General features: G+C 37.2%; 2 protein-coding genes across 10 annotated transcripts in view; one reads left to right on the forward strand and one right to left on the reverse strand.

Annotated features, from left to right (window-relative positions):
* Positions 1-218: 218 nt before the first annotated feature.
* pah (phenylalanine hydroxylase) lies at positions 219-19,144 on the reverse strand. 2 transcript variants are annotated; one of them, XM_008400911.3, is made up of 13 exons: positions 19,006-19,141; positions 18,281-18,397; positions 14,120-14,303; positions 10,739-10,827; positions 10,251-10,318; positions 6,471-6,667; positions 5,552-5,687; positions 5,402-5,471; positions 5,227-5,283; positions 4,283-4,378; positions 3,140-3,273; positions 2,032-2,147; positions 219-623 (listed from the first exon to the last, which is right to left on the reverse strand). In XM_008400911.3, the coding sequence occupies exons 1-13, from the start codon at positions 19,075-19,077 to the stop codon at positions 580-582; spliced, it is 1,380 nt and encodes a 459-aa protein (XP_008399133.2). In that variant the 5' UTR covers positions 19,078-19,141; the 3' UTR covers positions 219-579. The 2 variants fall into 2 exon arrangements, with proteins under 2 accessions (XP_008399133.2, XP_081460009.1); XM_081603883.1 differs by lacking the exon at positions 2,032-2,147 and having other exon boundaries at positions 19,006-19,144.
* The window catches only part of LOC103459394 (uncharacterized), an 81,445-nt gene continuing 68,314 nt past the window's right edge, over positions 14,223-27,353 (forward strand). For 5 of the 8 annotated variants that reach the window (XM_081603876.1, XM_081603879.1, XM_081603881.1 and 2 more), the window contains exon 1: positions 14,228-14,319. Coding sequence is in view for 1 of the 8 variants with exons in the window: in XM_008400907.3 (XP_008399129.2) it covers positions 14,312-14,319 (8 nt within the window). In the remaining 7 variants the exon portion in view is untranslated. Of the gene's footprint in view, positions 14,320-27,353 lie in introns of all 8 variants that reach the window. The other 3 variants (XM_008400907.3, XM_081603877.1, XM_081603878.1) reach the window with 3 other exon arrangements.

A 27,353-nucleotide genomic window follows, 5' to 3' on the forward strand; every position in this document is an offset into this window, starting at 1 on the left:
CCGTTTATCCATCCAACCAACTATCCATCCATCATTTAACCAGCGATCTGTCCATCCGTTCATTCATTCGTTCATTCATTTATCTGTCCATCTTGTCCATAAATTCTGTATTTTTAGTAGAACAGGTTTGGACCTGAACACCAGTTATGAATCCATTAAAGACACATTTCTGGCCATAATTCTTTAGTTTGTAGAGGAACATAATGAAAGACAAAACATTTATTTTTATTACATTTTAATGCATAAAAATCATTTGTCAGACGTAAAACGTGGAAACAGGAAAAATCTCGTCACTACAAAATGCGTAGAAACAAATCAGAGAAATGAAAAGTGCTACCGGTGAAGTTTATATTCAACAACAGTTAACTAAAAGATGCTGACTACCAAATACGTCCATTTTGAAAAATAACTTCAGTAACATTCATGCAGCTATAACACACAATGTCCTGCTTACGTTGCATGCTGCAGTTTATTTCAGATATTTTTTACCCTAATATTCAGGATGCTATATTTGTCGTTTAGCTAAACTGAGACGAAACAACAGAAACTGAAATCATTTTATTTGACCTGGATCAGCAGCTACTCCAGTTTCTTCAGGGCTTCGCACAACTTCCCCAGCTCACCTGAAGAAAATCAAACATCAAACCGGAGAGAAAGTTTCATTAGTAAAAAGATGAACAGAAGTGTTGGTAATACTTTATTTGAAGGAGCCTGAATGTTAAACGGTAAATAATGACACTTTTACTGGACGTTTAATGAAAGTTTGCTTTAAAAGTGTAAATATTTCCCAAATAACCACATAAACATTCATGGTTATGACAGCATCCTGTCAAATAAAGTGCTACCAAAGTGTTTTTGTTGTTTTTAAAAAGACTTTCTAAGCAGTGAGATAAAAATAAACCCCTTCAGTCGCCTCATTAATATGCGTGTGACGCAGCCCATCAAAGCTTAAATTTAGGTTTCAATTAAGGAGCGGCTGTTATGTTGATAATGTTTATTTATTTTCAGTCTTTTGAAAAAGGCTGGAAATGAATCTAAAGTACAGAATAATAATAATAATAATAATAATAATAATAATAATAACGTTTGTACCTTTTCTTTATCTTCACTGTTAAGAACATGAAGTTAGGAAGAAATATTTAAATAAATTTGATCAACTAAACCAAACTTAACATATTTATGTTTGTCCAGATTTTATTCTCTATCCTCTATGAAACTGTTCTTCCTTCATTCCCTCATCCCTCGTTTCTTCATTGTTCCATCTTTTCTGTCATTCCTTTTTCCTTCCTTTCTTTCTATTTTGTTGCCTCCATCTCATTGCTTGTTTTCTGTTTTTCCTTCCTTACTTTTTCTCCTTCCTTCATTCATTCTGTCCTTCCTTCCTTCTTTCATTCCTTCCTCCATACCTTGTTCCCTTGTTCTCATCCCTTGTCATCCTCCTTTCTCTGTTTCTTCCTCCCTTCTTCCATCTTGTTGCTTCCCTCTCATCTCATGTTTTTTGTTTTTCTTTCTTTCTTTCTTTCTTTCTTTCTTTCTTTCTTTCTTTCTTTCTTTCTTTCTTTCTTTCTTTCTTTCTTTCTTTCTTTCTTTCCCTTCCTTCCTTCCTTCCTTCCTTCCTTCCTTCCTTCCTTCCTTCCTTCCTTCCTTCCTTCCTTCCTTCCTTCCTTCCTTCCTTCCTTCCTTCCTTCCTTCCTTCCTTCCTTCCTTCCTTCCTTCCTTCCTTCCTTCCTTCCTTCCTTCCTTCCTTCCTTCCTTCCTTCCTTCCTTCCTTCCTTCCTTCTATCCATCCATCCATCCATCCATCCATTCATGTAGTCTATTATATATATTTTATATTCTTAGTTGAGGTTGAATCAGGAAAGTTGATGCTAATAAAATCTGGATTTGTTTAAACGTTATTCCCCAAAGTCATCCAGTCTCAGAAATCCCCACCGGTAGTTTGTTCAGGCGATTGATTACAGATTCCGTCTATTGATTCCTGCTGCAGCCTGAGAGCAGACGCTGCTGGAGCAATGCGAAGCGGCGCCTTACTGTGGACGCAGTCGGCCAGGTTGGTGAGCTGCTGGGTGTTGTTGAGGACCTCGATGCTCTGGGTGTAGGGGTTGTAGCGCACCGAGAACGGCCTGGGGATGGTGGTGGTGAACTTCCTGTTTTCACAAGCAGCTCAGACTCAACATCCACTCCTTCAAACCGTCACGTCAAACTTCAACATGTTTCACTGGGTTTTATGCAAATCACTAACATGAGCAGGTTATTAGAAGGAAAGCCACTCAGGGGATGATGCGTTCAAATGCAGCGTTTTATTTTTAGAAAAATGCGTTATCTTTTAATTCACCAGTTCGTATTGGACTTTCACATCAACAAGGTGAAATATCTAATATTCAAATTCTTACCAAGTATTTTTAGTTCTGTTTCTTGTGCAAATATTAAAACTAACTTATAGGACAGGGTGTCCAAACTTTTAGCAACTGTGAAGTTCAAAATAAAAGTTTGATATTTTTTAGGAAAAACGGAAAAATGATTGTATTGAAACAACAAACTAAATAAACAATATTTAGATTTTTGTGCAGAAATATATTATAAATCATTTCATTGGTATTCTAGGCTCCTCGTTTTCTATTTTTTATATCATAGTTTTATAAATTGATTTGCTCCAATTCTACTGTTGAGTAAAGGTTTTGTACTCAAATTAAAATAAAAAAATTTTTTGTAGTTATTATAAGATTAATAATTTGTGTTGTTGCTCAAGTTTTCCATTTTCCATTAATTTGTCTACATCCTTTTATTAATTTTAAGCATTTCACCATCAACAGTCTGCTGAAATAAAGCTGTGGTTTTCATAATTTATAGACACTGGACGCAAATAATCATTGCAAGGGACACAAATGGCCCCTGAGCCCTTGATTTAGAATCTTGTTTTAAATAAATAACTTTTAAATATTAATAAAAGGTACCAGTTCCAGTGGCAGATGTAAGAAAATTAAATAATTATTTTCTTAAAATAAGATCCTATTTCTTGCTCGTTGATTAGTTTTGTTTTATTTCTAGTGTTCTGCGGTATTTGCACTAGAAAGTAGATAAATACCTGGTGACATTTTGTGTTTTTACGGTGAGAACAGCCTAAAATCGGAGCGCATACCTCACTTTCTCCTTGGCGTCCTCAAAGCTCTCAGCAACGAAGTAAACGGGCTGGTACTCGGTAATCGGGTATTTCTGCTGGCTGGTCTTCTCTGGGTCGAAGGGTTTCAGCTGGGGCTTATCCGTTAGGCAGTACTGAAAACGAAAACAACATGTTTACAGCATTCCTCAATTGTTTCCATAGCAACAGTAAGCAGGAAGTGCACCATGATTTGACAGAGTGCACTTCCTGCTGTTGGCTGATGATGTAAGAAGCTGACCTGGATTTTCCACTTCGCTCACCCAGTGAACTGAAGCACAGCCGCCCAGCAGGGGGCTCCCCCACTGACACATTGAACTGACCCTGAGTGGACCACTGACCCACTCTGAGAAACAAACTGAATGTTTCAGAACAAACTTTCCATACTAAAGCCTCCAAATAAGCATTAGCCCCTTTGCTAACCCACAGACAACGCTACAAGAAACATCCGTTTAGCGTGGATGCTAACCGCATAGCTTCTGATTTTAGTTTGATTTCAGTTTTTGCACCAATGTTTAGCCTCCATTTAGCTTGATGAGTTTGACTGGCAGCCAATCAGAAAGATGAGTACGGCAAATGGCATTTCAGTTATGTCATCATTACCTAAACAACTACAATGCTAAGAAAATAAAAGTATTATTAGAATAAAGTTGCACCAGAAATAACATGAGAATGAAATAGTATGAGAATAAAGTCAAAATATTACAACTTTTCTTTCATTATTATAACTCGTTTTATGTCGACTTTATTCTTGTAAAATATTTTTTTTTCCTTGTAATTTTAGGATTTTTTTTCTTATGTTTTATTTCTCGTAATATTGTGAGTTTATTCTTATGCTACGAGTTTATTCTCATATTCAAATTTATTCTCATAAACATGTAATATGATTTAATTCTTGTAATTTTTAAAAAAAACTTTTTTTCTCATAAGTTATTTATCTTTTCTTAGAATTGACCCGATGCTCTGTTGTAAAAAAAAAAAAAAAGTTTTTATGACAAAAACAATTGCATTAATTGTGGCTCAGTTTTCGGGGGCCGCCATCGTCTCCCCCTTGTGGCCTCCTTGCTGCCCTCGACCCCCACTTTGAGAAACACTGTGTAATCTTGTTTGAATGCTTCCTGTTACCTTCAGCTCTCCGAATGACGACAGCAGACCGGCTCCGTACACCTTGATGTCGGAGCCTTGCTTGCAGAGGCCATACTCGACGGTGAACCAGTAAACCTGGAAACACAAAATACGTAAAATCTGATCTCTACGCTTCTTCTTAAATTTTACTTCCTCTAAAACTTTTAGTGCCGTCGGCCAAAAGTTCTTGTGGGCCGAGAAAATACAAGTAAAAACTAAAATCATGCAAATATTTGTAGGAAAGGGATGTTGTTCACCGTAGATCAAACTAGTTTTCACATTCTTTTGAGCTCGACTGAACAAATTTATTCTTGGTTAAAAGAACAGAACTTTAGTCATTTCTTTCAAAACTCTTGTTATGTTTAACAAAGTTTAATTGATTAGATAAAAGTTGATTTGGGTTCTACTTATAAAAGTTTGGTTACAAAAAAATGAATAGTTTATGTTAAACATATGGATAGATGGGATTTATTTGCATCATTCTTGATTTACAGTTGGTGGCCGCACAAAATCAGTCCAAGGGCTACAAATGGCCCACGCGCCACACTTTGGGCACCCCTACTTTAGAATCATTTACTCTTTAAAGAACCATTGTTTTATTTCTATTTTTTGGTTTTAAAACAAAAGAAGGAGAGAAAAACATAAAACTTTGCTGTTTTATTTATTTTTTAGGTGTTGCTAAGAGCTAGGCTGTAAACATATATTTGGTGATTCATTCCCTTATATAATAACTAAGCTAGTGTAAAAAGTTTACTTTTGTAAAACTTAAATAAAGTAGTCGGTTCTATTTAATTTTTTAGGGAAAAGTTTTAGGAACCATTTCGAGTGGAGAAGCAATTTATTTGCTTTTGAGTTGGTCTCTCAATTCTAAAATTTTAACAATTTGACTCTTTCTTGAACAGTATTATTATTGTATAGTTATTTTTTCTAAATAATATACTCACAGTAGCGAGTTTCTCAATGTATTCATCAGGGGCACCAAGAGAAGCAAGACCGATTTCCTGTAATAAAAATAGATAAGACAACGTAAGTTATCCTTAACTTTCCTGCAGAAAAACTTAATTAAAACATTAATTTGTTGCAGATTATGTAAGACTTTTGCTTTAGGAGGATAATTACCTGAGAAAACTGGGCAAAACGAGGGTCAGCAAACAGAGGAACGTGTCCCAGGAGTTCATGGCAAACATCCCTGTTAAAGAAAATTACCTCGTTTTACATCATTAATGTAAAATTCATATTTAATATAACGACAAACGTGTGAATGCGTACGGCTCGGGGGTGTATGTGGGCTCGGAGCCGTGACGGATGTACTGCGTGGAATGGAAAACTCGGAAGGCAAGTCCGGCCAGAAAGTCCCGAGATGAGAGCAGACCGGCTACTGGGCGGAGCCGAAAACCAGTACAGGCTGTGGGAGGGCAGCAGACATGAAACACAACACGACGAAACACAGGAAGTGGGGCATTTCATTAGGTCAAGCCATCTCCAAAATAAGGCGCTTCATGTTGTGTGTTATGTTAGAAATTCATGACTCAGTGGGTCACAAAGACATTTTTACTAATTATGTTTCTAAAAACAATCATTTCTGTAATAAATTCCCTTTTATTGCTATAATAATAAAAAAATAACAAGAAATTAAACACCTGGTCCAGTTTATAAAAGTTTAAATACTTATTCTTAAAACATTTATGACATTTTAAAAGCTAGGTAACCAAAGAGTGAGTGAGTAAAGTTGATACTGCTGTGAGAGGTGGAGCCGCGAAACGTTTTATCTCCCTACATTTCCCAGAATGCCATGTGGTTCTGGACCAGAGTTCAGTGGATATTCTATCAGATTATCTATTTATGTTATCCATCGTGATTATTACCCAGCCCTAATCTGAATTTATTAGTCACCAACTATAAAAATAGCTAAAATCAAACTATCTTTGTAATAAAATATCTGATTCATCATATTGTACGTCTGAGACTAAAATAATACTATTAGCTTAAATTTTAATGATTCCCTTTAAGACTAAACTTTAAAGAAAATGTTTAATGGTACTTGATGTTATGCTGACACATTACCCATATCTCATTCTCTCATTAGTGATATTTCTAATGTTGAACCAGGTGAAGTTAATCTAAATCCTGTTGTTTTTTAGGCCAAAAGTCGGAAACGTCAAGTCTGGCTCCATTCGATGAAACTCACACTGCAGGAAGCGGGAGACGTCCTCCAGCTGCGGGATGTTGTCCGGCTTGTAGCCGCAGTATTCCTCCAGCAGAGGGAAAACCCGGTTGTGTTCGCGGCAGGCGTGAGTCGGGTACAGAGCCTTGAGCTCCCTGAACACAACCTCCCATGTGACCTTCTCCTCCTCCGTGTACTCCACCCTGGGGATGACCTGGCCGCTGGGACAAATGAAGGTAAACATGTCAGATACGTAAAGAAAGCACTTTGTTTAAAGGATTTTTTCATCAAATGAGATCTGAGTTATTTGCTGAATACTTGGCAAAGTAACCTGACTTAGTGTCTTGAAAAACCCAACAAACGCATACAGTAATGTATTTTATTGCAATTTTATGTTGTAGACCAACAAAAACAGGGAATAATGATGAAGTGGAACAAAAATAATGCATGAATTTCATTTTTACGCAGCTGCAGTATGTAGCTGAGTAAAAAGCTACTCAGCTACATACCGAGTAGTATGTAGCTGAGTACTACTCGGTATGTAGTACTCAGCTGAGTAGCAATGTTGTGGTCAAGACCACCTAACCCGAGACCAAAACAAGACCAAGACCAGAGCGTATCGAGACAGCGACAAGACCAAGACCGAGGGAAGTCGAGACCGAGTCAAGACCAAGACCAGCGGCCCGCGCTAACTGACGCGACAAAATGAGAAATATGATCAAAATTGCTTCTCAAATTGATCTGAAAGATTCATTTTCCCATAAAAACACCTAGATATTAAATACTTAATAAATCTAACCAATAATTGCTTCTATCTCTGTGCTACACTCCGCGGCGGTCTCGTGCTATTCCTAAAAACATAAAGCCCTGGGCGCCCATATTGCTCATGTCAGAAACCACCACTGTCTGCACCATTAAATATAGCAATTGAGGCAATGCCCTGACGGTAAATAACGCCCAACTATGAACACTGACCAAGGGGCAACAAGCAAGAAGTAACCAACCACAAGGCGCTCACCATGACTGTTCTCTCCCTCTCTCCCGCTATATGAAGCCAGGCAGTCTGACACCATGGCAGACATTACAGCTGCCACTTTGAACGAAAACAATCAAAGAGCAATCTGCATGCTCTTTCGTTCTTGTGTTTTATTTATTTGTTAATTAAAAAAAATCTATGTACATAATTAAATAAAATAATGATAGCTATTGCAGTGTACACAGAGTATTACAAGAACAAAGAACGGTATTCTGTCAGGTCAGCATACGCTGTCAGCGTATGCGCTTAGCACAAACTCACGGCTATATCTGTCAGACACGTCATTACCATATGATTTTATTTAATCAGCAACATAGAATCATGATGTAGATCATCATGCACTTTGTTATTAACAGTTGTATGGCATCCTGACTTAGCGGTTAAGTAGGTTAATGAGTTTTACACGGTGTGTGTTGTAGTTGAATACTACTAGATGGGGCGCCATGCCATTGCAGGGGGAGACAAGGGAAGCCGTCTGGATGAAAAAAAACAAAACAAAACAGGAATGCTGTATGCGCTGGGTTTTTACCTTATAATGGCCAACTCTCTGTTATTCCTCTGTCAGTTTGATACAGTAGGAGCTTCCGCAGTTTCCATATCTGTGTCCTCTGTGACTTTTATCAGCAGTTAAAACTGTTTAATCCGTTGTTAACATGTCGTAACCTTTTTTTCCGAGCCACCTTTAAACGCAACGCTCACGCTACAACGCTCACGCTACAACGCTCACGCTACAACGCTCACGCTACAACGCTCACGCTGGGTTTAGACCTGTGCGGCAGTGAAGGAGACCTGCTGCGGCTGTGCGGAGCTACGCAGGTGTGTTAGAATCATGGCAGCAAAACGCAAAGAACTTTTCACAGTTCTGAGATAAGTAAAGCTGTTGGATGCAGGTAATGCTAGCTAAAAGATGACTAGCTAATATCAATACAGCACCTTAAACTTAACAAGTAGCCTGTAGGCTACTGGTGTTGTTGTCTATGTACAGCTCCGATTCATTTTGCCCCCAAAAAAGTTGATTCCCCCCCATGTTCATCTGGAGCCGGGGCTGAGTAGAACAGGGAGTCTCTAAGAATCCACCCCCACACACGTCGTTCAACCAGACAGCTATTTGTAAGCCATAGAAATAGTTTGGAAACCACTGGGGGGCCCAGGAGAAAAAGTTTGGGAACCACTGCTTTAAATACACTTTGAAACCACGACAACGTATATCTATATAGTTATCATTGAAAACAATTTAATGACTTATTTTTGTCATAACTTGTTGCGTATGTTGAACTGACAACTCCTCTGACTGTCGGACTTCGGTACTCACTGCATGTATGCTATTCTGACAGCGTACGGTAATCTGATAGAACGGCTCTCAGTGACACGCAAGTCTTATCTTCTAAGTAAAGAGCCATTCAGAAAAATCGGACTGTTCCTGAATGTCACATCACTATATTGCAGACTTTTGGTCACAGTGTTGTCCCATATATGCGACAAGCCAGTCAACACCTCCGCACAATAATTCAGCGCAGTGAGTGACTTTTTTTCAGCGCAAATGCTTAGGTGTCTCTATACAGCTAGCTTTGCTAACATCACGTCAACCTTTTTTTGAGCTTCTTTTCTAAGTGACGAAAAACGTTAGACGTTGTCCCCACCGTCTGTGAAAGTGAAGCGCTGCTGAGTTAGCTGTAGCCATCGGATTTCTTATGATTTATGCAGCTTTATTCTATTACTGACGATTAGACAGACATCTTCTGCCGCTCAGAGGAAACCACTGCGCATGTCTCAGAGCCGCGTGCGAGTGAAAGGTGGGGAGGGGGGAGTAACAGAAACACGTAATTGCTTGGATTTTAATCGGTGTGTTTTGCATCCACTGAAAACAAAGATGTTAACAAATAAACTGGACAGTATGCTGTACGCTTAGTGATATTTTCACAGTTGCGGTCTCGACTGGTCTTGAAATAAAATGCTGAGTCCTCAGCACCCGAGACTGAGACAAGACCGAGACCAAATGCGGTCGAGTCCGAGACGAGACCGAGACCATCAAAGAATGGTCTCGAGACCAAGACCGATTTCGAGTACTACAACACTGCTGAGTAGTATGTAGCTACATACTGAGTAGTATGTAGATACATACTACTCAGCTACATACTGAGCACTATGTAGCTACTCAGTATGTTTGTTTTGTTTTGTGGCTGAAGATTCTCCCACATAAATTCACAATAAAATCTACAAAAGTTTGTGGTTGAAACCTGACGTAAACTGTGGAAAATCTTAAGGGATATAAGGGATTTAAGGAAATACTTTTGCATGATGCTGTAAAAATCTTGTTCTTAATATTCAATTGACCATAGATTAAAAAGAAAGAGAATAAATTATTCAAAGTTTTAAGGCAAAAAAAACTAACGTAAACTACACTCTAAAAACACAAAAGTAATTTTGGTGTAGTTGCTAGTGACAATATCTTAGTATACTTGAAATAAGAGATTTTAGAACTTGTTTTAAGTGAGTAAATCCTTAATATTGATGAAAAAGTACTGGTTTCAACATGCAGAAAATGTTTTAAGTGAAAAAGTCTGTCATTGAGGGTTTTATCAATTTTAAGGAATTATTGAGTTAAATAAAGCTCCTGCATCTTGCTGAAAACTTACTTGTGAATTACCTTTAAGACATTTACACTTGAACTAGCCCAAAATTACTTGATAGGATTTGTGGTTTTGCAGCATATGCTAACATTTCACACCCTAACAACCAAAAATCTACTTTTTAAAGAGAGTAGTTACTGTCTGTAGTTGTAGGCGATGTCAGCGAACTCCTTCCTGCGGGCTCTGTACACCGGATCTTTGAAGCCCTGGACGCATAAAGGGAAATCCATGTTAGAAGTGATAAATCAAAGAGTGGAAATCCTCCGCTAAACCCTCTGTGGCCTTTGACAGCATTATGCACACCGTCTCCAACAAGAGCCTCCATCTACATATTCAAATGAAACCTTTGAGGAGTGTCTTTCAGTTCACAGCAAATCCATTTTGCTTTAATGACACTGGCAAAAGGGAGCAATTATCTATAATTACAGGGGCTCAATTAAAGCAATGACATCAATTTGTGAGTCTGTGTGCTTTCCATTACAATGGACGCTGGAGTGCGCCCTGTCATCCTCGCGGCCTGGCTTTTTATGAGCCGCGTGGGCGTGGACGTGCGTGTCTTTATGAAAACATGCAGGGAAGACGCAGGATGTGGAGAAACAGAAGATGATGGATGAGTCAGAACTCACCGGGTGATCAGCATCCAGCTCCGAACCGTAGCTGAGGATCTGGTTGGCAAAGCGGTCCAAGTCCTGGATGTCCTTCGGGAACCATGGCACTGAAGGATAAAGACATTTATTACATGTTTTTATTGACATTTTATGGGGTTTGAACACTTTATTTTGCATCAGATATTTACTTTTGGGTTGATCTTCATTGGACAAGAGCAGCAACCGATTATTATTCCAGTAACTGATTATTTCAATGATTAATTGCATAAAAAATGGACAAATTTACAGATTTTACATTTAGCTATTTGAGTTTTTTATATACAATATTACAGAATAAATACAATAATTTAATCCCTTTTTAAATTAAATAACATAACATTCCATTAGTGAATTCAGTTGTGTGAAGCTAAAACTAAACCGTTGGAGAATTTTGTCTAAAAAAATATTTACAAACATGTTTTTATCTTCAATGCAAAATGTAATTGTATTTTGTTTAGTTTAATTACAGCGCTCAATAATTACTTTTTTCTAAGTTTATATACACCAGTTAATGATTAATCAATTACTAAATTAATTGATGCTTACTCTAATAATCAATTAATCACAATTTATCCGATTAATCGTTTCAGTCCTACACTGGGCAGCCAGATTGGGAATAAATGTGAGATTTTCCTAATTTATTAAGCACCAAATTTTTTTTTTAAAGCATTTTTTTATTATTTAATATTATTTGACATTTTTAGTATTGTTATAATTGTTATTAAAGGACTAAAGATTTCATATGGTGTCCTATTTTTTCACAGAAAGGGATTTATAGCTACTTGGAATAAATATTAAGTAAGAATAATTCCATATTATTTATTTTTTTAAATTAATAAAATATGCAAAGCTGTCAAAAGCTCCTATTTTCTACCTCTACAGTGTTATAAATTGATTATTATTTCTTGTGGTTGGTCTATAATGCAGTATTTAAGTACATGACTTTTGCTCGTTCATTCAGATTTACGGCGCACAGAAAACACAATGGTCCAGTGATAAATCTACATTTAAGCAGTGTGGTCCAGCCTCGGGCCCCATAAGGACAACAGACCCCAGATCAGGCTCGCCTGTAAACAGCCTGTCTCCAAAACAGGCTGTAAATTCCCTGCGTCCAACTTGACCCTGACCAGTTGACCTTGGTGTCTACATGGATTCTTGGTGGGCCTGTCTGTCTCAGCCTGCCATGACCTTGGCATGTTCTGTCTCCCTGTGAGAAACACAGAGCTCCTCTGTCTGCGCCAGGCCTGTTGGTCCTCAGTAGCTAAACTAATGTGTTTCTGGAAACAACTAATAAAGAAGTCTGGGTGGAGGAGAGGGGACATGAGTCTTACTGGCGACACTCACTGTCTACTACCATGTCTGTCTTTGGTTAATAAATGAGACACTTCAGTGGTAATAATGGCAGCTTCATAAAATTTATTTCAACCATGGATCTGAAGATGGCAGTATTTAAATTTCACCCAAACATTCATGGTCAGGATAAGACTCAACATTTTATTTATCTATTTTTGTTTGTGCCTGAATGTATTGATGAAACCTGTTCACAAACTTTTATATCAATCGATTCTTAAAATTGAATAATATTACTGAACATCTTTTCAGTCCCTCCACGATTTTGTGTTTCTGGTACTAATTTGGAAACATTTGCAATATTTGTGCTTATTTATGACTGTAAATGCAACTATTTATTACTCGCTGTATAGATCATGGACTGCAATCTGACATCAACAATTTTTGAGAAAAATCTGCAATAAACTCCCAATTATGTATTAGCGCAAAAAAGCACAGAGCTTTGTTGATTTTGTGTGAATTGCCACTGTAATTCTGAAGAAACTGGAGAGACTGATTGATAAAATCTGGCAGTAAACAGATAAAAACTGCATTGATTTGATTGATAACATAATATTTAAGCTCACAGGCCTCGGGTTTGACACATGTGATTTAGACCAAAAGAAACAAAGGATTAGTGTTTACTTTCTTTGAAAAAAAAAAAAAATAAATAATAATAATAATAATTAAAACAAAAAAGTAGCCACAAAGTGTTTTTCTGGAGCATTTCCCAAGAATAAGTTAAAACGTTTCTTAACACCTGGCCAAAATATGCTTCATAACGTTAACTAAATATTTTTTTAAAGCCTAGCATTGTTTGAATGCATAGCAAAGCAGCAACATTCGCATTTTTCACTTCATTCATCGTGTTCTAACTGCTAGCTAACTGTTAGCTGTTAGCATACGTAACAACTATTATGTTGAATTAATTTCAATGTTGTTTTAGCAGCTTTCGAGCTAAACTAAAGTCAATAATATAATTTAATTAATTAAAGAAGTTGTGTTATGTTGAATACTGTTCCGGTATCTGACTTTGTTTAGAAAAAGTTTTCTGTTGCTAAGCTAAGCTAGCTGCCCCACTAGCATGCAGTGAAGCCGCGTTACAGAGCTGAGCTAATTAGCTAATCTTGGAGCCAGGTGTGCTGAAGCAGAGACACCTAAAAGTTTCACGGCGCCGTGTTCACCTGGCCCTGGAGGACTGGAGTTTAGGGTGAGAGCGCTACGCTTCTTGAATATTAGGGGTGGAACAACATTTTCTTGTTTTTCTGGTTTTCTTGTGTATTTATCTTTCATATGAAATTTTCAAATTGCTGAACATGTTCAGCAAAATGTCACATCTTAACATTAACACCTTTCCCCAAAGGTCTATTAAAGTTTTTTGTTAAATATATTTATTGTTACAAAGCAAATCTAATCTTTATTATCAGGCTTTATACAGTTATTAATAAGGTAAATACATTTTAAGTAAGTTTTCTTTTTAACTTTTCACCAAAAGCTGCAAGTTAGATTTTCTCAGTCCTACTATTGCATTGTTGTTGCATTTGTTTCACTGCACTTTGTTTATTTAAACACTAAAGATGTTGAACAATTAAAATCAATTAAAATGAAAAGGTTTCTCAAATTGATGAGTAATGACACTGTTTAGGACAAGTTTGTAATGTAATGAATCAATAAACACAGCTAAATAAATTCAGAAAAATAATAAAATAGTATTTGACTTAAGTTTTGTAGATGTTGAGTAAATAGTTTCAAATAAGTCTTGTTTTAGCATCAGTATCAGATGAAAACTAATAAGTAATTAGCTGGTCATCCTTAGCCTTATTTTGTTGGGAATAAGGCTGTTTTGCCTATAGAATTTAGAATTAAATATAAGTTGGATTTTAAATTTTTAGTTTTGCAGGTATTTAACTTCCTATTTTTTCTGAGAGAAATTGAAGCATCATTTCTTAGACTCTCAGTTGCTTATACATTTTTACCTCTCCACACAAGCACTTAATTATGAGTTAGTTAATGTTGTGTTCTCATACTAACCTGTGTCCTTTTGCTTGTTGCGTGACAGCTCGTGCACATGGCCGCTGATCTGCGTGCGCAGGCAGTCGATAACCTCATCCAGGGCCTGAGAGCAGCTGGGCTCCACACTGATGAAGAACTCGTACTCTTCTTTGTTCATCCGCGAAGGACGGGACTCGATGTGTGTCAGATTGATGCCATTATCCTACACAAATGAAAAGGTAAGTAAGCATCTGTTTCAGCGCACCTCCTTTCTTTCACCACTAGAGGGCGTTGTGTGATAACTGTAGTCGTGGGCTTATCAGCATGGAGGCCTCCATGACCTGCTGTTCCCAGCCTTGAACTTTGTCTGCAAACTAACTCAGCCGAACTAGACTTGCGTAAAGAGTGCATTCACAAACCCACTTCATGGAGGCATTTCTGCTTTCTGCAGCAAAACTCCAAAACCACAAGTTTTCCAGACGTTTCTTGTTGGCTTTCCTAAGTGTTTTATTCAACATGGAAGACACCTAGCACGTGTGCCAAGTCTTTGTTTGTGTGTGCTTTTTGTTTACGCAACATTTGGGGGGAGGAAGAGGGAGTATGTTGTTCTCTTTCTACTATAGGCTTAAAAGAAGAGGCGTGAGTGGGAGCGGGCAACTAATTTACCCCCATCTGGTTCCTATTTCACTTTTAAGTGTGGGGCCTTGCATTTTTGTTTCTGTAGCATTCTTTAAAAAATAGATCAAAATTGAGATGATTATTCATTTTTACTTTGCAGCAAAGAGCAGTTCGAATTATCTAACTAGTCAGTTGTATTTCAGCTTAAAATTAATTACATTTCAAGATTTATAAGACTCTTATATTAACATTTACAAAAATGATTTGTTAAGAGATCACATTCATAATTTGAGATGAGCAGAGATTTTTTTTTAAAAATTAACAAAATCAGGACTTCTAAAGAAACAAAAGAGACGAGATCAGTTTTTACTTTATAAAACAATAAAATATCATATTCAGTCCAGGTATAATGAAGCATATTGAGTAAGTGGAGTACTGTATCATTACAAAGAAATATATATTTAATTTATATTGCTTTGTAATGATACAGCACTCTTACTTACTCAATATGCTTATATAATAAAAGTATTATATGATATATATCATATAATACCTATATGATACATATCATATAGGTATTATATATTCTATTAAATGTATAATATATATTTAAATATATATCATGTGTTTATTATAATATATATTCATTTTTTTAATTTCCCTTAGGGATTAATAAAGTATTTTTTGTTATTTATTTTTTTATGTATACACATTGCCTGTTTTGTGTTTAAGATGTATTTGTACATCTTAGTTGCTTAAATTTAATTAATTTCTGTTTTTTTCAAGGATTATCTTATTTTTGAGAAGTTCTTACAAAACAGGAAAAATATAAGTCAAAATTAACTTTTGAGAGATTAGGTAGACAATACAAGAAAACTACTCATTTTTATTCAAAACTTGTGTTTATGTCAACATGTGAAATGTTCGTTTTAATCTGAGAATTGATGAAATTAAAAATAAAATCTCATTTTATCCCACTTCATTCTGTTTGAATATCCCGCTGCTTACCTTTTCTACCTTTGTATAAAAAATAAAAACCGAGCTCAATCTGATATTTCTGAGTGAAAATCATCAGGATGCTGTTGTCACTTTGTCTGATTTCTCATTACAAGCCGTCGCTCCTTCCTGAATCCTGCTGACAGCAACAATAGTGTTGCATCAACCTGAAAGGTCAAGGTCAAGGTCTGCCTCTGGCATGACTCTGCGTCACAAGTGAACCACGCAGCTTGAGTTCCTGGCGGGTTAGGAGTCGGGAAGTTTTAATTTTTTCAGGTTTTGAATGAAGATCAGACACGTGAAACCTTGTTTCCTCTTGTTGGCGTTAACGTTGGGGTGGAATCAGTTGGTATCTGAGCAGCAGGGAGTCGGTTCTGTCTTCACGGTTTGGACTGAGCGTGGAGCAGGGGGAGGAACAGCATAGCAGCAGCTCATAGGTTCACCAAAAACCTTACAGCTGCTTGTTGACGGGAACATTTTTACTCAAACTTGGCATTGATTAGAGCCAAAATGTTCACTCATAAAAACCTCACAAGTTCCTCTCAATCCAAAACATTATTTATTACAATTTAATCATTAATGTTTTTGCTTTCACAAAGAGAAAAACATGGACTTTAAGGGTACGCTGCTTTTCTGCCAATCATTGTTTACTCAGGCAGTCATACTGTCACGTACTCGAGAATCAATCGATCGTTTTCACTGCAAATATTTATTGTATCCCAGAATTAGTCATATTGTCATAAAAACATCTCTAGAGCGAAAACAAGGTGGAAAGCAAAACAACTGATTGATTACATTAACCAGGAGATTAATCTGTATCCTGTTGCATCCTGTGAGTTTAAGATAACAATTATTGTTTAAAACGATTAAATATCTCTCATCTAGAAGAAGAAAACCGGACTTTAATCTCAGAATTTTGACTCTAAATAATACAAAAAGCTTTACATTTCTTAGATCAAAAGTCAGAATTGAGAAAAAACTTTTTTCTTTCAGTGGCTCTAATCCCCTAATGGTCTAGTGACTCTTTGAAGCTGCGCTACAATCTCTAGAGTAGTGCAGCAGCAAATGAAAGAGTGGCAGCTTATGGAAAGCAATTTGTGTATTTATTCCATATCCTTAATTATTATGGCTGTCTTTGCAAACTTGTTGCTAGCCTGTCAGAAATGAACTCCTTGAGAAGAGTTGAACATTCAGATACTTGTGGATGATTATTTGAACAGATTCTTCTGAAATTGGGAAATTACTAAATACAAAAAAAAAAGATTTTAAAGATAATAAAGCAAATTAATCTCTTTTTAATTTTGGCAATCCTAAAACCACTGCTAGATTTAATTTCAGAGATTTACACAGAGAACGGAAATGTCTCATTTTAAATGTATATACTAACATTTGGTTGAATGTCATCCACACTTTTTGTTTCTGTTAACAAGTTTCTGGCATCTCTGACCCAGAATTGGTGGAGTTAATTGAAGCTGATTAATTTCCCACCATGCACTTGGATTTTAAACATAGATGACTTTGACTTTGGAGCTTCGTTCAGTTTTTTAGGGAAACTTTTAATGTTTTAATTGGACATAAATTGAGCTGTTTAGTCAAAGTGGGGCTTTCAAACTTAATAACATTGAAGCTACAGTCGAGCATGGTGGTGGCAGCATCATGCTTTGGGGCTGTTTTGCCTGGCACTGGATGTCAGCCATATTTATTTTTGGTAAACGCTTAAAATATGTTGTTGTGGTTTAAATTTGAATTATACTGTAGCAGTTTATTATTTAAAGCCTAGATGGAACTGTGTAGAGCATGGTGGTGGCAGCATCATGCTGTGGGACTGTTTTCATTGACTATTTTTATATTTTTTCACTTCTACAACAAGTTGACGACTAGATATTTAAAACTCGAGTTCAGTGAAATCTTTTCTCAGCTGTAAAGTTTGAAAGATGTAATTTAAGCATAAGACAGAATTGCATTGTGGGAAATGTAGGCTTATTGTTTTAAGAATTCAACTGCTGTTAGACTTTATAACAGCAGTTAAATTAGAATGTAAGTGCTTGTTTTCTAACTCACTGACAGTGAGCGTTTGTTTTATATTATTTTAACTCCTGAAGTTTCGGGCTGAGCCCCAGAGACGGGAACGTTTCCTGCCGTGTTCGCTTTAATAAAAAAGAGATAACCTGCAGGCGAAACGTCAGCGGACCAAAGAGCTTCTTGCTGTTTACACACGACTGACATCCAAACAAAATCAAACTGGGTCTTTAAATTTTTTAAAATGAGATACAAAACCAACAATAAAAACACCTTAACTGTGCTTATTTTTACCCAAACTGTGCTAAAATGAAGGAAAACATTTCAATTTAAGTTTTAGATGCTGAAATGCCGTTTCTACACGCGTGTTTTGTTTCATGTTAATCTTTAACTCAATGAAGCTACGATGCGTCATCAAGGTTGCGTAACGAAAAAACCGGTGGCGTTTAAAAATATTTTGCTCCCTGGAGCAAAAAGTAAATTCTTGAACTACTCCTTTAAGCAAATAAAACAAATGTCCATGTATCCTGAGTCAGATAAACATTAGGATTCATATTAAGTTTTTACCTCAAAGAGCCGCAGGGCCTTGGCCAGAGCTCCAACCTCCTCCTTAAGGGAGAAGATGCAGGTGATCACCTCCGACTTCCTGCTGGTGTCTTCCTCCAGATAAGAGTTCCTTCTTTTCTGGAGAAAATAATCAAATATTTATATTTACTGGAACTCATAGCTCAGTTTCTGTTATTTTCTGCTGACGGATCAAGCGTGAGATCTCATTCTGAGCCATGAGATTCAGGAGACGACCCTGAAGCAGACTTTGCACCTTTTGACCTCTGGAGTTAAAGGGTGCATGGAAGCATTCCTGCGTTTCCATGACCCAACCGGTCCCGGGAAATGCACAGAACTTTTCCTTCTGCAGAGCAGAACTGAGAAAAAGCTGGAATTTTTTTTGGCATTTTTAAAAGCTGATTTTTGCTAAAGCAGCTCCTGCAATTTGAATAGAAAATTTGATAAAAAGTTGCATGTTTATAGAGCAAAATTTCACCTGCTGAAAGTTCCTGACAGTAGATCTGTGCATTAGAGAGGGTTTTGTTTTTCACTCACATCAGCTGTTTTACTGTCTATTCACGGCACATAAAGGCAAAACCAGCTGTTGTTTTTTGCTCTCACCAGAATTTTTCATTGATAAGCAGCAAAATTTGGCTGTAAAATCATTTAATAATCATTTAAGCATGTATGAAATAGGTGGATTAGTTTGTTTGGAGTAAGAGAAAAGTGATAATTCATATTTTTACCCCGGTGCCCGGCTCTCCTGTCTCTTCCTCCGGGCTGTAGTCTCCGTTCACTCTCTTGTAAGCAGCGTCCATCGTCTCTGCAGGTTTTGATGATCTGATGCTGGTTTCTCTGTCTCTGAGCCTCTTCTGTGCGTCGGGTTTTAACTTTACGTGGGCCACGTGACGCCACACCCCCTGTGTGCGCGCTCGTGTTTGTGTATCGGTATGTCACAGGACGGTTGTGAAACAGAACCGTTATGGTCACATCTGGATCCTGTTGTCCGCCGCTGGCCCCCGAGGCGACGCTCATGAAAGCCTGCATGTAAAAACAGTTTGGTCTCCTGCAGCCTGGCTGCCCTGAAAGCAGGTAGAAATATCTGCAGCTGGTCCAACACGTGTGTAAATTCAGTATTTACTCGTAGATTTACACCGATTTATCAGCGCAGAATTCCTTAATTTTGGGAGATTGGTGATCGTCTGATACTTACAGATGAAGCCGAATCTCATCTACCTCAACAAAGGTCTAAAAATCAACCAGTGTCCTCCTCTGCTCTGCACCAGAGATGAACCGATCCGATATTTATATCTGTATCAGTTTTTTTGAACAAAAATTCTACACCAGTGACAATGTGCCCAATCCATAGGGGGATATCTGTTTAGTCTAATTCTATGCTTTGTGCTCTGAGTGACGTCATTGTTTATTTATTTTGAATTTCTAGGTTGTCTCAGTCAACTTATTTTTGTCAGTTTCTTTATTATTTTACATTGGCTGCTATACCTCAGTTGCACTGACTGAACAGACGTTTGTGAAGTTATTTGTATTTATATGTGCAGAGTTACCAAATAAATGTGTAATTCAGTACATTTATGTCTGTATTTAAAAAAACAACCAAGAAAACAAATTTAACTCAATACAGGACTGTTTTTGTGTATGAGATCGTTAGGGGCCAATTTTTTTAACCTCAGAAATCTGCATCGTTTTCAGAAGTGAAAAAAGTGGATCGGTGCATCTCTATCAGACTAGAGATGCACCGGTTAGTTTGTTTCCTTTTGAAAATCACTTTCTGTCCAACTATAGATAAACTTTTAATCTCTTAATCTTGCATTTAATTAACAACATAGTAATAGATTTAATTTTTTTGTCAAACTATACCTTAAAACCCCTAAAATTTGTGCCAATTTGTGCCAACAATTTACATTGTTGCTTTGGTAATCAGGTCACTGTGGTCATTGCCTTTCATGGCTTCAGAGCATGTCAACCTAAATTATAATCTTACATTAAAGTGTGACGTTTGTGTTTTTAGGTCCCTGTGTTTTAGTCGTGTCTGTATTGAGACAAAAATTTAACTGTGACAAACATAAAAGGCATAAACATAAACGACTTTAATGAATTCGGTTATTTAGAAAATGTTTAATTAACCAACTGGAAAAACAGATATTGGCAGAAAATGTTCAAAAGTGCAACAGATCAATAATTAGGTAATTAAATGATATGAGACCCATTAAATAAATTAGAATATTATAAAAAATTTCATTTATTTTGGTGAATCAATTCCATCCATCCATCCATTTTCTTTACACCCTTGTCCCTCAGTGGGGTCGGGAGAGGTGCTGGTGCCTCTCCAGCTAACATTCCGGGCGAGAGGCGGGGTCACCCTGGACAGGTCGCCAGTCTGTCGCAGGGCAACACAGAGACACACAGGACACACAACCATGCACACACACACTCATACCTAGGGGCAATTCGGAGAGGCCAATTAACCTGACAGTCATGTTTTTGGACTGTGGGAGGAAACCGGAGTACCCGGAGAAAACCCACGCATGCACAGGGAGAACATGCAAACTCCATGCAGACAGACCAGCGCCGGGAATCGAACCCAGAACCTTCTTGCTGCAACAGTTCTACCAGCTGCACCACTGTGCAGCTGTGAATCAATTCACCAAGTGAAAAGTTTTTCAATGATTATTTACACACAGATTGTGTTGACATCCTTGCATGTGCCTTATTTGCACAGGTTTTCTCATTTTAAAGAACATTTCTGCATTTTATATATTTTAAATGCCCAAATACACATTTTGTACATTTTTATTATTTTGATAACAGCACGGTCTTTATGTTATAATTTATTCTTCCATGCACAGAATGTTATTGTTAAAATATATGAAAAAGAAAATAATTAATTTATTTTGTCAATAATAAATTATTTCTTGTCCTCTCTAGGACTACTTAAGTTCATTGTAATAAAAATAATAAAAAAGGGATTTTTGGTATGTTTTTCTTTCTGTTTAGACAAAAACAGTAACTAAGACGAGCTCTGCAGTGTCTGAACATTTATCTTCTGTTTTAGAAACCACATCCTGTCAGAGAACAATGTCTTGATTCATGAGCACGTAATAAAAACCCCGATCTTGTTGACGCGGAGAGTCTGTGAAATACACATTTTCTGCTGCGTTTGCACGCCTCATCCCAGAGAAACCAGGGTTTTCTGAAACAATGAGTTACTGTGGTTAGTTAGCACTAGCGGCTAATTTTGTTCATGCTAAGTGCTGCTTTCTGCACAACAATAACGATGTTTGATGAGTTTCTGCAGAATCCATTTTTATTTAACTCCAAACAGTTGTTGTAAAATTTTATTTTTAAAACATGATTCAAGCTTTCTACAACCTGAAAGCGGTATAATGCTAACCTTCTGTATGTAAATGTACATATTTTTGACTGGAAAATCTGAAAATCTGTCATTAATGTGATATTTTGTATTTCTACTATAAAGTAAACTAAAAAGGATTAAACTCATAACATTTAATTGTCTAGAAAATCAGTAGTGATACCCCTGACATAAAAGTGAAGTTGAATTTGATCGTGTTTTAAGAAAAAGTTGATCTTTTTCTCAATGATCAATTAATCTGACCCATTTCTGTGTCACATTATTATTTATAATAGCCATTTTACTACAGTTGTACCATTTCAGAAATATAGCAATTTATAAAAAAAAAAAAAGTTTTAAAAGTATTTAATCAAAATTACAATATTATTCAATTCTAGAAACAGCTTATTGAGTCAAGAAGGAAAATTAAATGTTGTAGCTCATCCAGATTTCTTCAAAGATATGATGTGGATGTTTATGGTTGTGTGTAGGAAAGATCTCCTGTAGTGGTCAGTATTACAGCGGTTCTGAATAAGCTTCTGACTCAAGTCAGATGATTTTAATATTCTTCATTTTAAGAAAGATTCTTTGCACAATTATCTCGAGAGGTTCCAGGATTCATCAGCTTGTCGAGCTTTTTATTAATATTCTCTGTTGTTCTTTGTTGCTTTTGCTCCACATCGATAAACATGTGACATGTCAAAGTTAGCGCAGAGAAACAAAACCCCTCAGGACTCAAGTTGCTCACAATCTCAGGGTCTGCAGAAAGAAAACAAACAAAGCTGTACTTTTGCTGGTACCCAGGATGCATCTGGTTTTTGAACAATCAGTTTTTCATAGGAAACTTTTTTAAAAGAGGTTTCTCTTTGTATCACACACTCAAACAGTTTGAAGTGTGAATGCTGCTTTTAAAATTGAATATTGTTTTCTGCAGAAGTGCAATATGCAGTCATAGTCCAGTAAAAATGTTGGATACACAGCAAATATCGAAGGAAATTTTTAAATCTGTTGATCAAAATTATTTGAAACGTTTAACAGAACCCAACTTGGAAACTTAGAAGAAATCATATTTTGCCATCAGAGAAAATTCTGTTTCCTCTCTTTAAGAATTTTACTAAATAAGATTAAAAACCAAATTGAATGCAGGGACCAACAGTCTCCACAAGAGGGCGATGTTAGTTAGATAATCAGCAAACTCCCTCCTCAAATGTTGTTGCTGCTCATTAAGAAATGCCAATGCTGCCCTTTCTTGTTCCTCTCTTAAATAATCCACTCTCTTTTGTTGAACAGTTATGTTGGAATGAGTGAGATTTCTGTTAATTATATAATTGGATATTAACTTATTTCTGTTGAAAAATGGCTTAAAATGCAGTTTTTAATGTGTAACTAAATGTAACTAAAATGAAGTTTCAAGAAGTTGTAAGAAAATGACAGTATTAACCATATGCATAGATTATGTTTGAGATAAGTAGTGACAAAGCAAACCAATATTTATACAGTATTTAGTATACAAATTATGTAATATTTCTTTACCTTTTAACATAATTGGCTTTTTGTAAGATATACACATATATATATTTATCCGCTAATATGGAACGATTCACCTAAGACGGACATTTCTGTAAGTTTTTTTATCATCTTACAAAGTGGTATTGATTAGGATTAGGCAAAATTATTACAGTATATTTGGTGTTTGAACCATTTTAGTAGCTCAAACATCAATTATATCTTAATGAATGAATATACTTTTTTGTCCTCAAATGGGAAATTCACAGCACGCACAGTGGAGACATCCATAGTCTTCCCCAATCAGCTCCAAGGATAACGAAACGGCAACCATTAGCATTACACCTCAATATTTCAGCTTTCCAAGCTGCATATAATTCAAATAATTTTGATTTTCTATGGAGAATACCACTTGCCGTCAGTGTTGCGCTCACAATGAGCCTCAGTATGTGGAACCTACTGGTCAGTAATCAGAGCGGTGATGTCACATGACCCCAGTAAGGTCAGCTTGTACAGTGGACGGAGCGCTCCCCTGTGAGTCATTCTACTGATGATGGACACAATTACTCGTTTATCAGCAGAAGTGATTCTGAAATGACCAGCACACTGCGGTTCTGTTCCTGTAATAATGATTGGCCAGATGTGAATCTCTGGCCTCCAGATCACTTATTATTTTGTCACAATTATGCAACTCCAGCTATTTTTTTTAATTAAAAAAAAAAAAAGTGGATTTGTTTGAAACCAACTCTGCACACAGAGCGTTGCTGTGCAGAAGGAGTAGCAGGGGTGCTTAGAGATGATAATCGCTTATGCACTTGTGAGGCTCCTAATTGTGCTTTCATGAGATGTCGTTGATTAATGGACAAGATGATGGACATCCTGTGAATGTTGTCCACATGTGCGCTGTCCACGGGGGGTGCCGAAGAATCCACTTCAGCATTGTGAAGGCGCCTTTCTGAGCGGAAGAAAAAAAGGGGGCACAAAGTGAAAGTTTGGGACTTTGGGCAGCGCCGTTGTGAGGCGGAGTGAATGAGAGCCGTGCAGCCAGCCACATGGGACGTTCTCACTCGGGATAATGGAGGCCTTTCTGTGGCTCTTAACCCCCTTGTTGCATGCTGGGAACGGGCAGCCGTGCGCCTGCCGCTCACAACAGACACGCTCTCCCAGCTGAATAATTGAATTCCTACTCCCAGGAAAGTCAGCCCTTCTTCTTCTTCTCCTCTCCGGACGTGTCCCGGGCCACACGTGGGCCTGACAGAAACTCTCCCAGGATTAACTTGTTTTCCAGGGAGCGGAAGACTGGATGTTAAATTGTATGACTGCTAGAACAAATGGGGAACAGAGTTGGAAAAGTAGTGAAAAGAGTATTTACAGATGAACCATCGTCTAAGAGTTGGATCCATTCTTACACTTTCCTTAAAGTCTATTTTTCAGGTTCAATATTTAAATCCTGACCACTATATTTTCAAGAAAGTTTATTTAATTTCAAAATTCACATTTTTATACTTCTATTTGTGTTTCTACAGATTCTAAAAACAATCCAAGTGCTTAAAAAACCCACCAAGATGTTTTTTTGACAATAAGTTAATGTTTTTTTGTTTTTCACCTAGTAACCCCAGTGAATCCCAGCCTGTTACCTAGCAACCCCAACGGAACTCTGTCCGTCGCCTAGCAACCCAAATGGAACTCCAGCACATTTGGCCAGCTGGTTTTACCATTTCTGGAGAAGACAAGTGTTTTGTTGTTGACTTACCATTCAGAAACCATTCGCTACATTCTTGATGGTTGTGTAGGGGGCTGTACTAATGCTTTTCAAAGATATACGGTTGTGTAATTGCGCATCTGTTTGCAGCTGTTTGCACATTTGAATGTAAACGTTGTCTTAGGGGGAGTGGCCAACAGCAGCTTATTTGGATTTAAAGTGACAGAGCCCTAAAACGGCTCAAAATAGGCAGAACTGACCAGACTAAAATCTCATGACAAAAAATGTAATGAATATGTTTTGTACAGCCTTCAGACCTAACCTAACCTGTTCAAGGAAGCATAACAAATCAGCTTTAAGGCTGCATTTGAGTTAATAGTGTGGATTAATTGAAATCTAGAGATTTGCTGGGCTTTTATGGTGAAAAATCACCTGTTCCAAAAGATTAAACTTTTGGTCCATCCACGTTAAGTAGGGTGGCTGAAGTGATTTGTGATCTACTTTTCTCAAAACGCAGCATCAAAAAAATCCCTCAATAATATTTATTAATGTACTTCAGACCTTCTCTTACCTTTCTGGCAGAGTTACACCAATTGCTTTGTAATTGTTTTTATAGATTATGTCAGAAGTACCAGTGTCCGCTATGGGAAAAAAGTCCTGTTTTGTTCCCTTTGTTATATAAGTGACAAAATCGGGGGACAGTTACGACTTTCACGGTCCAGTTAATGGCTCACAAACCCCTAACCAACTCAGCTCCCTCTGGTTATCGACATCCTGAAGTGCTTTCAAAATTAAAATCGATAGCGAAACAGAAAAAAGGAGAGAAAAGCTATTGATTTTTGCACTTTAAAGGCTTTATTTAGCTTGACAGCTGCACGGTACAGAGGGATAGTGTTGCCTGCAGGTGGCTTTCAGCTTATTCTTTTTTCTTACAAATGTTGTCGAGATCTAGATCAGATTGAGGTTGTTTTGGTGAGCATGTCACTGAAGGAGATGCTGCTGCGTGTTTGTGGTCGTTGGAGGACGTGCCGCTTCTTTGCCCCGGGCCGATGAGCTCATCAGGTGGCGGGTGTGAGCCGTGGGCTGGGGTCATCGCCTCCGTCCTGCTCTGCGACCAAACACAAAAGGTGTTTCCTTCCTTCAGCTGCGCTCACTTTCACCTGTCACTCAGACTTTCCGGGGTAGCTGCGCCTGCATAGGGCGGCTCCAGGTGAGCGTTCGACTGTGGCTGATGACTCATTGGCAGTCCGTCTGCAGGGAACAACATGCTAGCTTTAGCGACAAACTGTAGGTTCATTACTGCTGGCTGACATTTGTAAAGTCAAAAGTAATTTAGATTTAGCCTGTCATGGGAACAAAACAATGGAGATATAGTCACAGTGTTGCTAAATATTTAGTTTGCTTATTAATTGGTTTGAAACTGATCAATGAATAACGTGAAAATATAACTTTGAATACTTGAAGACCCTTTTTAAAAAAATTATTTTATTGTATTGTCCTTCGGACCTAAAGAGGAACGATCTGAAGTCAGTACACAGCTTCAGTTATTACAACTATAAACCAGCGATCAGGCCTGAAATCTGGGTGATGGACTCTGACCTGAACATTCAGAACCACATAAAGACAGTTACCAAGTTGGCCTTCTATCACATAAAGAACATTTCCAGGATTGAAGGAAGATCTAGAAAAACTCATCCTTGCCTTTATCTTTAATTGTATTGATTACTGCAACAGTGTTTTCACAGATCAGCCTAAAAAATCAGTATGTTGCTGCTGACGTTCTGACTAAAACCAGGAAGTTAGAGCACATCACTCCAGTTCTACAGTCCTTCCTCTGGCTCCCTGTGGCCAGAGGAATAGACTTTAAAATCCTGTTGTTAGTTTATAAATCATTGAATGGCTTAGCATCACAATACATTAAAGATCTGCTGTTGTCACAGCAACCTTCCAGACCCCTCAGGTCTCCTGGTTTTGGTCTGCATCCCTAGAACCAGAACCAAACATGGATATGCAGTATTCAACTTCTATGCACCACAAATCTGGAACAAACTGCCAACAAAACAGCTGAAACACTGAGTAAGTTGTATATATGTTTTTCAATCTAGTGCTTGTGCGCCCCTTTTTTCTAATGTCACCCTGGGCATCTGCCCTAACTGCCACTGATTATTATTCAGATTTATAGTGAAATATGATTTTAATGTGTTAATTCTAGCATTTATGATTAAAATCCAGTTTTTTGGGGGGTTAATGGTAATTTGTGGTGCTCTATCAAAACTTTACAATATTCAAAGCTTCCATATTTAATATTGGCCTCAACATTTAAAATGAATCTGAATATATTCAAAACACATTTACATCTATGTAAATAATTTGCAATCTCTACTTAAAAAATATGGATGTTTAAATAGTTTTTGGCTTGACGCATTGATGTATGTAAAAAGATGCTTCTCCATAGTTGCAAACAATTAAAAGCCGTGTTTTGTCATTGGGTGGCGTGTTTATTGGCCTCACTTCAA

Source organism: Poecilia reticulata, chromosome 23 (assembly GCF_904066995.2).
Source record: "Poecilia reticulata chromosome 23, P_reticulata-male-v2, whole genome shotgun sequence".
Classification (NCBI taxonomy): domain Eukaryota; kingdom Metazoa; phylum Chordata; class Actinopteri; order Cyprinodontiformes; family Poeciliidae; genus Poecilia; species Poecilia reticulata.